This window comes from Pimephales promelas, chromosome 6 (genome assembly GCF_988280905.1).
Source record: "Pimephales promelas chromosome 6, fPimPro1.hap1.1, whole genome shotgun sequence".
Lineage (NCBI taxonomy): Eukaryota > Metazoa > Chordata > Actinopteri > Cypriniformes > Leuciscidae > Pimephales > Pimephales promelas.
The window spans coordinates 6,327,501-6,337,434 of NC_142774.1; the positions used below are offsets into that span (position 1 = coordinate 6,327,501).

The following is a 9,934-nucleotide window of genomic DNA, read 5'->3' on the forward strand; positions in this document are numbered from 1 at the left end:
ATTAAACAGCAAGCAAACTGTTACATCATAAATATGTCAAAACAGTGGGATAAAATAAAATCGACAGCAACGATTTAATACATTCTGGACTAGTAATGTCATCAAGAACTTTGAAAAGACAAATCAATATAGATAGCCTACTACTTGCGTGCTTGGTAAATACAAACCAAGGAACTAAGGTATAAGATGACATATTTGGCACCTCTTGTGTGATGTAGCACCCATTGTATGGGGTAGTTAGGACCAGATCTTTCCATGTGACCCTTACAGAATATCCACAATATGCAGGAATCTGGAATAAAGGCAGTGGGGCCGCATTCACTATGAAGGAAACACAGCAGATTATTGTCCGTAGGACCAGCAGAGTGAAATGTTTAGCAAAACGTGATCCAGTGTTTACACTGAACTTGAACAAGAATAACACAGTCACTATTCTCACCTCTTTCGACAAAGATGTTCGTGTATTCTCTTCCGGAGGCTTTTAGGGTCATCGCCTCTTCTGAGCAGTGAACCGTGGGTAATGGCTGCCACATAGGCCTGTATGTGGATTGGGAGCTAGACCCACGTCGAGAATGTTTCCTAAACATTCCTGGTTCCCCAAATGCTGTCCATAAAACACAAAAACGTTCAACGTGGTTTAACATTTTTAAAAACACGCTAATAGTTGGCTATAGTTTAGAAAAAGGAAAAAACACACATGGTGTGTCAGCTTGAAATCCATCCTCGATGTGAAAATCGTTTCTGAGGAAACTTCTGAGTGGAGTTGTTTCATTGTTGAAGTGCATAGTGCTGTCGTTTGATCGCGATTCATACATGGACTCACTCGACTGAGGTATCGTTTCATTCGTACTACTGTAGGAGGAAGAATCAACTGGGACGTCAAGTTTTGAACTCGCGAGTCTACTGTGTTTTAAATTCTGATTTGTTAGGTTCAGTTCCAGCGCACCGCTTAAGTCCGCAAAATTGTTAAAAATATTGAAACTGTATTCTTCTGAATAACCTTCCCGCTCAGACGTCGCGCTAATAGTACGACAATTGAGATTAAGTGATATTGTTGATAATATAAAGACTGTAATTAAGGTTTTAATTTCGCAAGACATCGCCAGTTTGTTTCACCTCACATGCGTACCCAAGCTCGCATGGGCAAATGGCGAGTCCAATCAACAAATTAATCTAGACCACCTGTAACTTCGGAATGCAACGAAACTTCGTGAATTAATTGTGAAACTCTGTCCAAATACCCTTACTGTCCGAGTGGAGGGGTTACAAATGCACTTGACCGCTTATAACACGATGGGGCACAATAGTTATTTCTATACTTATTTAAAATAAACTTCCAAATATCTTCAGTCACTTAACTAACAGAAGACACAATTGTGAAGAGTTGCGAATGTTGTACAAAATACTCATCTTTGCACCAACAAAATGTGCAACACTTGATGTTTTACTACCATATTAAATGCAATCTAATTAATTGGAATTATATGTGTGACTGTTTTCCTTGACATCTCACGATTTCGGGGCACGCGAGTTTCCCAACATAATGCATGATGGGATATGCGTTTAGTGTACATTAAGGGCACTGCACTTTGGCATTATGGTCTTGCGCACTTACTTCCTGTGTGTGCAAGGCGCCAAAAATGTGGGTATTTGGACAGGGCATTACTTTGTGAAAAAGTCATGGACACCTTGAGTTGTAGTCCTCTTTAGTTATACTACGCTTGACCACCATAGGAAATGAATATTCGAAGAAGAAAAAATAGGCTACAAAAATACAGAGACTCTTTTGGAGGAACAAACCACAAATCAGCCCCGAAACAAACAAACAAAGCAAACATAAATTGATTTTTTTGTTAACTGGTAACTGCATATATTGATTATTATTTTTTAAATAATATTTAAGATAGAAATAAATGGCGCATATGGAGCTAAATTCCCTGAAAATAAAAGAATGTTCACTCTTTGAAAGCTTTGAGGTGAAAATGATGATGAACATAGTTCATAATTTCAATATTCATTATGCAGCTGTTGTATATTGCATCATGTTCACTATAATGACCCATAAATTAGTTTGTTTAGTTTAAGAGCTGGCATCTGTGTCAGTAATATTTTCAAAATGATGCCAATATATAAAAGGATAAGCCATCCACATGTCAACATATTACTGTGAAATTTTACAAATTCTAGTCACTTTGTCACTATTGTTCTATAAATTATGGAATTGTGTAAACCTTATAAAAAGCTAATTAATTTGTAAGACTAATTAAAAAAAAAAAAAAGATAAATAGTCAAGTATCGTTGCTTAAAAGAAAATTGCTTAATGTCTGGAAATCAAAGCAAGTGTGCCATTTGTAGGAAGCCATTTTGTTGACAATTAAAACAAACCTTTTTGTGACGAACATTTGATATTTTTGAGTCAGTGGTAAAATGAGTCAACGTAAAAATTCTTGTGGCATCTAATATAGAGTTCATGCAAAACCTATCTATTGTAAGTCCAACTCATTCAATAAATAAGTCAACAAGCGGTTTACAAAATATGCATTATATTATCAGTAGAACAGTTTAATCAAGTCACTTCAACACCACCATACCAACTAAATTTCTCTGAAAAGACTGTTTTATTAAAACATCTTTTCAAATGCATCACCATTCCAGTTCACGTTTTAATTGAGCGCTTCAGCAGCTGAAGGACTGTAGAAATAGGAGTGGGATGCATCTTTTGGCGGTTGCACTTCCTGGGAGGTAGATCTAAAAAGTGGAGACCCAAAAATGTCCTTCTCTAGACTTGCCGGTCTAAAGAACTGGTGCGGTGGCAGGGTGGCATTCTGAGGCTTCTGACTGCTCGCTTCACTTGGCTTTTCAGAGTAGACGGGGGCAAGCTGCATGCCCCTTACTGAAGGGCCCTGACTGTAAGGAAGTTGTGCAACCTGCGCACCTTCCTTTACAGAAAAGAAACGAGGCATGGGTTGTGGCAAGGACATAATAGGACGATTGCCTGTAAACTTTGGGGCCTGTGGACTGGGAACTGGAGCAATGGATCGTGGCTGGAAAAAGCCCATGTGACGGGAACCAGTTTTTCTCGTGGAAACATCAGCTGAAAGCAGAGTGGGCCGGTATTGTGAATGACTTGGGATTTCTATTCCAGATGCATCCTCAAAAGACCTCTGATAAAGTTCTAGAGACTCATCTCCACCAGTCAGATGCTCGAGAACATCTGGTGTACGTCTTGAAGTTGGCACCAGTGGTTTTGGCTCTTGAGATGGCTTTTTTACAGGACGGTGACTGGTTGACCAAGGCTGTTGTCCTGGCTTCTGGATACGTTTTGGACTGCTGGGTCCATCCTCTTGCAGAGCAGGGAAAGAGGGATAAAGTCTTTCTGGGGATTGGCGAGTTGAGGTGGAACCCAGAGGGCCATAACTTCCTCTGTAAAAGTTTAGGTGTGGTTCAGCAGGCTGAAAATACTGAGCTGGCTGGAAAAGTTGATGGGGGTTAGAAGCCACAGCACTGGTCAGTGGCTTTGGGTAAACAGTCATGGGAGGAACAGCAGGGTTAGATGGTGCAAACCAAGTAATGTCAGGCTTTTGATAACTGGGTATTTGAAACTGTAAAGGTTGAAGAGGATTTGGAACAGGAGGCAGAAACCTCTCTGGGTGAAGCGGTGGTGGTGGATTATGTGAGCATATGAAATACCCGGGTGGAAGATACTGCGCTATACTGTCAAGAGAAGGATTTACTTTAAGCCGATCAGGAAAGTTGTAGTTCTGAGCTGACCCAAAAGGATACAGGGAAGAACTAGGGACAGGAACCCTTGAAAACTGATTTTTCGGTACAAAGGAAGGCCTAGATTGACGAGATGAAACCGGTCTTTCGAAACTATTAGGATAGGCCACGTGGTAAGGAGAAATTGTGACCGCAGCAGCGAGATCATGTTCCATCTGCTCAAGATTACTTTGTCGATGTTCGTTTTCCGGTTCACGTGTCGGTTCGGGAAGCGATTCGGTAGCAGATTCAGTAGTCAGTTCAGGAGTTGATTCAGTAGTCGATTCCACAGTCGATTCAATAATCGGTTTAAAAGTTGGTCGAGGAACCGGCTCAGGAGTCAAAACCCCCTGTTTACTTGTCGTAGGATCTCTGTAAAGCACCGGCTCTTTTTGCATAGGAAGTGAAAAGGGGAAGTTTACAGACAGATTAAAAGAGCCAGGCAACGATGGCAAAGATGGCAATTTAGGCAGCCAACGACTCCTTGGGTGTAGATGGGGTGATCCCGATAAATTTCTTTGCTGTTGCTCAACTGGAAATACAATTGGTTCCTTGTGGTATACACGGAGTTGCTTTTGTGGCGGAGGTTGGGTTGTCTCAGAAAACCCAGGGTTTTTGACTGGAAACCCTGGTTTTGGCTCATATGGACAAGACAGTGGAATCATCTGGCCTTTTGATTTCAAAACCAGAATGAAGTGACCATCCTGAAATCACATTTAAACCGAACATCAGAAATAATCTCCAAATCCGTAAAATATCGCCCAATACCCACAGCAACTCACCCTGAAGTAGACACCGCAGCTGCTATACGGAACAGAGAAGGTGAGCTGTCCCTGGTAAGACCGCTCTCTGTGCCAACATTCAGCAGCCACATAAAGCAGAGGTGCCCATTCCCCATTTACTGTGGAAACAGGTGATATTAACACATCAGAAAGTCCACAAGTGTAAGTCACCACTGTATTTGCTTTCATTCCCATTACTCAATACTTACATGCAACTGACAATTCATCTGCTCTCCCATCACCAGCTAAAGTCATTTCCATGGCATTGTTCTTACAGACAACGGAGGGAGGGGTCATACTTCTAGGACAGGACAGAGCCTGCTCTGTCCCATACCAGCTCAGAGACAATACATATCCACTTTCCTGTAATGTTTTTGTACAAAATTAATAAAGTGAATCGTTTTAAAGATCATCTTATTGAGGCCCACAAATTGAGATTTCCACAAGTGAGCTCAAGTTCTCTCAATGTTTTTTTTTTTTTTTTTTTTCCCCATTAAGTCACTTTTCAGTTCCTTGCCATGTTGCCTTTGGCTTGTAGCCTGGGTTTCCCCATTCTGCCTTGCTAGGCAGTCTGGATACCACGAACTAAATCTTCCCCTGAAATAGGGAACCAATCACAGAACAGGGAGGGAGCACAGGCGCATTTGATAGACATTCGTAGCACCCAATAATACGGCTCGGGGCATTCGTAAACCACGAGTCAAATACGAGAAAATTTACATGTGGTTTCCAGACCACGTTTCATTCTCAATGATACGTGGTCTGGTGTTAGCCAGGCTATCTGGCTTGCTCAGTTGGGGATATTCAAATTAATTAACCAATAAATTACACCATTGATCAGCTCTACCAAACATGGGTGTTGTTCCACTAAGAAACGAATATTGTTATGTTTTGATTGACACTGTAAAGGTGCTTTGATGCAATCTAGATTGTGAAAATACATACATAAATATACATACTTGAAGACTTGAAACACTCAGCATTTTTCAATGTGTTGACCTAATTTCCTATTATATATAATTGCCATACCTATAGGTTTATATCACAGTTTGCCCAGAGCCATTGAGCTTGATTAAGCCACAATTTCCTCCTAATCTCGTCCATGTCGCTTCAAAATACGCCATTATCCGCAGAATTCAAATGTGTCAAAATACGTTTTGTATACGTTTAACTTGATACGCCCTGACGGAAAGCATATTTACACAGTCTGAATAATTCCTTATGATTTATATAGAGGGAATGCATTGACGTCACTTTACCGCCAGAACAACCCCCAAAAAGAGACATTTGTCTAGAAAAAAAGAAAGAAATACAAATACAAGACCGATCTTACAGATCTTATTGAAGAACGCTTTTACAGTGACTGAAATGGAAAACCAAACAGACACGAACCTCTGGTTTCACATAACATGAATCATAGCTGAATAGCAGGTGGACATCTGTGTGTGACGTCTTGATGGCAACACCACAAAAAGCTGATAACTGCTCCAAGCGGAGCAGGTCTCCACGCGCTATCGGAAGAAAACATAGCTGCAGTTTAAATACATACAGGACTAGTTTAGTTCATTTATAAAGAACATTTAAAAACAACAGATGTTGAACAATAAATGTAAAACATACATGACCAAATTAAATTGTAGCCTATACCTTCAAAACAGAATAGAAACGAAGAAAAAAAAATGGGGTCTTCAAAGAGGATTTAAACGGAAATAGAAGGGGATTAATATTCCAGAGCAATCACAGCAAAAGCCAGTTCACCTGTAGTTTTAAAACGTTAATGAGGGACTAGGAGGAGAGTCATCGGCATACAGTAGATAAGATAATTTTGTTTCTGTATAATATGGCCGAGTGGAAGCATACATAAGGCATAAAGAGGAAGACCCAGAATAAAGCCCTGCTGAACACCATAAGAGATTTAAGGAGATTCAACTTTTTCAAGTTGATTGTACTGAAATGAGTTTTTACGAACAGCATTTATATTGTTTTTAGTATCTCTTGTAACCACAACGACACCCAAGTGATCTGAGGGTGCTGGCACTTTGTGGCTGTGGCTACAAGAAGTAAAAACGATATAAATACTGTTCGATTTCTCACACAAACCGCTCGTTTCGTGTCTTAGCCCATCAATGTGTACTTACATTTACGAGTCATTAAATCATGTTTAATTTGGACTTCTCTGTGCATGCTCTTTGAGGTGGTGACCATTGACCTGCATTATATGACTGACAGACAAGAGTGGTTTGACCTAAAAATATCAAAATTGAAACTACTGCGGAAACATAGACACCTAAGTTACATATTGGATGCCCTTGAGGTAAACTAAAACATACCAAATTAATTTCAAAGTGAACTATCGGTTTGACAGCGCTCTAAAAAGACATTCTCTGAAAATTTCGTAGGAGTTTGTTATTAATGGCTTGAGACAAATTACGTTCTAAATTTCCATGCATTACTATTCGCTGACATAAATCACTTGCAATTTAGTGGTTTATGGGAATTAACAGGAAGTTAAAGGATATTCTGTTTACACTTACGTCTAGGGATGCACCGATCCACATTTTTTCACTTCCGATCCGATCCCGATACCTGACTTTGGATATCGGCCGATACCGATACTTTTCCGATACCAGACCTGTGTTTGCTTTAACATTATTTATCATTATTGTTGATTTTATATGATGCTGAAATAAACACCTCTCTACAAGCAAGGATGATACGTACGCATGTAGCCTATGTCATTATATATATATATATATATATATATATATATATATATATATATATATATAATAGATATATTAAACAATAGATAGACAATTAAACAAAGATATACGCATTATACAGGCCTACACAGTGCTTTAATTTCAGGAAGGTCTACTAACATTATTCAGGTATATCGTCTAAAAAGAATTATAATAAAGTAATCAAAAGTAAAATAGCACTGCAAAGTTTATCATAGATAGATTTATGCTTATTAAAGCTGAAGTTATTCATTCAAGAGCTGTGAGTTATTTTCTCTTTGCCTTTTGCTGTTTGATTCGCAGTAATGTCGCAATCGTCACATTTATACTGCTGCCCCTTTAAGAACTAGTGCGGATTTCATAGTCTACTGATGCACCATATTTTCTCCCAACTATTTCCATAAACCGTTTATGTCTAAAATGAACGTAGTTAAGTGATAATCTCCAAGCCGGTCGTTTTGACATTTTTGTGCAGGCTACATTTGATCGTTTAGACGCGCATATGAAGCCCAAAGTATAATTTGCTTGTCTGTTTCGGAGCGCGCGCCGCCCTCTTGCGCAACTTTTGTGCTTTTAATAGCTCTTTTTATTATTAAAAGCGTCCCGCAATTTAGCAACAGCAGAGACGGCATTTTACAACAATTACCGATCGTGCTGATTCTGTCTTAAAGTTTGAGTTTTACGGAGAAATGACGATGGGAAGGAAGTTGGCTACACAGAATGCGGCTATTGTTTAATGTTTTTTTTTTTACCTCAATATATTCTTTAATCTTTGGAAATCAGACTAATATCACAGATCTAAAGTGTAACCAGGCTATGTTTTCTCTGTCGTCACTCATTAAGCAGGGCTGTCGTGTTGTGCGTGCTGTGGCACCGCGTGAGAGATCTCTCTCTCTTTCTCTTCTGGACTGCGAATTGCAAACATGCATCACAGACAAATAGTTTAATTTATACGGCTTTGCAAACATTGCATTTTGCTGTCTTGCTCTGCTGCGGTGTTTCCAGTGTGAAGTATTTCCACCATAGGATTTCCACACAGCAAACATATTGGTAGCTCAATGCTATCCTGCTAGCTGGCTGCAAACTGCGGAATGGATTTCTTGAGCGGGCGTCTGTGTGTCTCATTGAGCCCTATTTTTTACAGTCTATGATTGAGCTGCACCTCCGTTCAGGATATCCATTCCTCAGTTTGCAGCCAGCTAGGCTAGCAGACTAGCAGCCCCGGGGAATCCCTTTTGGAGTCATTTCAGCAGCCAACGTTAAAGCGCATACATGGATCATAAATATCGGATTTCTCCGCAGGTTGGATCGGAAAAATCCGATACGTGAATTACGCTGGTATCGGTCCCGATACCGATACTGGATCGGATCGGCCCCATCCCTACTTACGTCCACTAATTCGGAGATTGACGACATCATCTTGCTTCAGAAAAACTTTAAACACCAGGTCGCCGCATTCAAACTGCGGTTTAATTTGTCGTGTCTGTTTTAATGCTTTCAGTCCTCCGTCTTCGACCGATTTCACACTTCTTCGCTGTTTTGAGTTTAGCCAAGACTTGAAGAAATCGCCACCTGATATCTCGTCGTGGCCATTAGGCACATCCCTCTTGGCAAATTCATTACAAAAAGCAGGCTGAAGATCGAATAATAAGATGCAAAGTATTGAAAGATGACCGCATGCATTCATTTCGGATAGTTGAATCTCCCGCTCTTAGTGATACAATTACTTTTCATCAATGTTGAGGTTCAACTCATTTTATGCTAGCACAAACAGCATGCGAGCTAGCTTGTAAAATATAGCTAACTATCGAGCCTGAGAACTACTAATAAAAAGCATTGCGCTGGGAACCGACGCCATTTGAGCTGTAGCCTTCGCTATGAACCACAGCTGAAGCTAATTGTCTAAATGGCATTAAACAATTTTCTAATGAACTACAACTTAAAAAATTAAACTAATATATTAAATAGACTCATTAAAATGCTATTTCGAGTCTTTATTTGTTATAGTTTTGGATAGATCCGCATAGCAGCTATTATCCTCAATGTTGAAAACGCACGGAGGCCTTTTTTTCCTTCTTTTTTTTTTTTCAAAAGAACAATATTTGTCTGAAATAGAAACTTTTTGTAGCATTATAGGCCTACTTTACCATTCAAAAGCTTGCGGGTTAAGAATTTATTTAAAAATGTGTAAGGATTTATAAAAGTGATCATAAATTACAGTAACAGATTGTATTTCAAATAAATGCTGTTCTTTTGAACTTTATCAAAGAATCCTGAAAAAAATTTATGACGGTTTCCACACAAATATGAACTGTTTCCAACTTTGATAATAATCATAAATGTCATCATATTGATTTCTGTTATTGACATCATAATGATTTCTGAAGGATCATGTGACACTGAAGACTGGAGTAATGCTGAAAAACGTTTGAGAATCTCTTGGACATGCCTATGTTAACTTATAAACTATTTCAAATTCTCCTGTTTGCTCAGTTGTCCTGCACTCTTTGAGTAAAGTTAAACAGTAGGCTATCATTACAGCCTGATAGTATTTTCCATACCTTTGCTACTGTTTAAGTAATAAAAAAAGTTTTGAAGATCCTTTTGAAGTTACTGACTGCTCCGTTATCACTGCTTTCTGAGACATTATGA

General features: G+C 39.2%; 2 protein-coding genes across 2 annotated transcripts in view; both read right to left on the reverse strand.

Moving 5' to 3' along the window:
- LOC120489904 (uncharacterized) overlaps positions 1-1,501 on the reverse strand; it is a 13,728-nt gene extending 12,227 nt beyond the window's left edge. The window contains exons 1-3 of the mRNA XM_039687139.2: positions 698-1,501; positions 440-604; positions 203-321 (exon numbers count right to left, since the gene is read on the reverse strand). Coding sequence (XP_039543073.2) covers positions 203-321; positions 440-604; positions 698-1,100 — 687 coding nt within the window. The 5' untranslated portion in view covers positions 1,101-1,501. The remainder of the gene's footprint in view (positions 1-202; positions 322-439; positions 605-697) is intronic.
- A 1,025-nt stretch (positions 1,502-2,526) lies between these two features.
- LOC120489925 (uncharacterized) lies at positions 2,527-9,102 on the reverse strand. The gene is made up of 5 exons (XM_039687179.2): positions 8,672-9,102; positions 5,934-6,052; positions 4,751-4,904; positions 4,542-4,660; positions 2,527-4,463 (listed from the first exon to the last, which is right to left on the reverse strand). Exons 1-5 carry the CDS (start codon positions 8,967-8,969, stop codon positions 2,664-2,666), a joined length of 2,490 nt encoding a protein of 829 aa, XP_039543113.2. The 5' UTR covers positions 8,970-9,102; the 3' UTR covers positions 2,527-2,663.
- Between the last annotated feature and the right edge of the window lie 832 nt (positions 9,103-9,934).

What these genes read in the sequence shown, in the direction of transcription:
- LOC120489925 (XM_039687179.2), bottom strand. Translation starts at nt 8,969, where the DNA reads ATGAATGCATGCGGTCATCTTTCAATACTTTGCATCTTATTATTCGAT. An exon ending in AGATGAATTGTCAGTTGCAT is followed by an intron (nt 4,661 to 4,750) that starts GTAAGTATTGAG and finishes CTGTTTCCACAG; the next exon opens with TAAATGGGGAATGGGCACCT. An exon ending in GCTGCGGTGTCTACTTCAGG is followed by an intron (nt 4,464 to 4,541) that starts GTGAGTTGCTGT and finishes ATGTGATTTCAG; the next exon opens with GATGGTCACTTCATTCTGGT.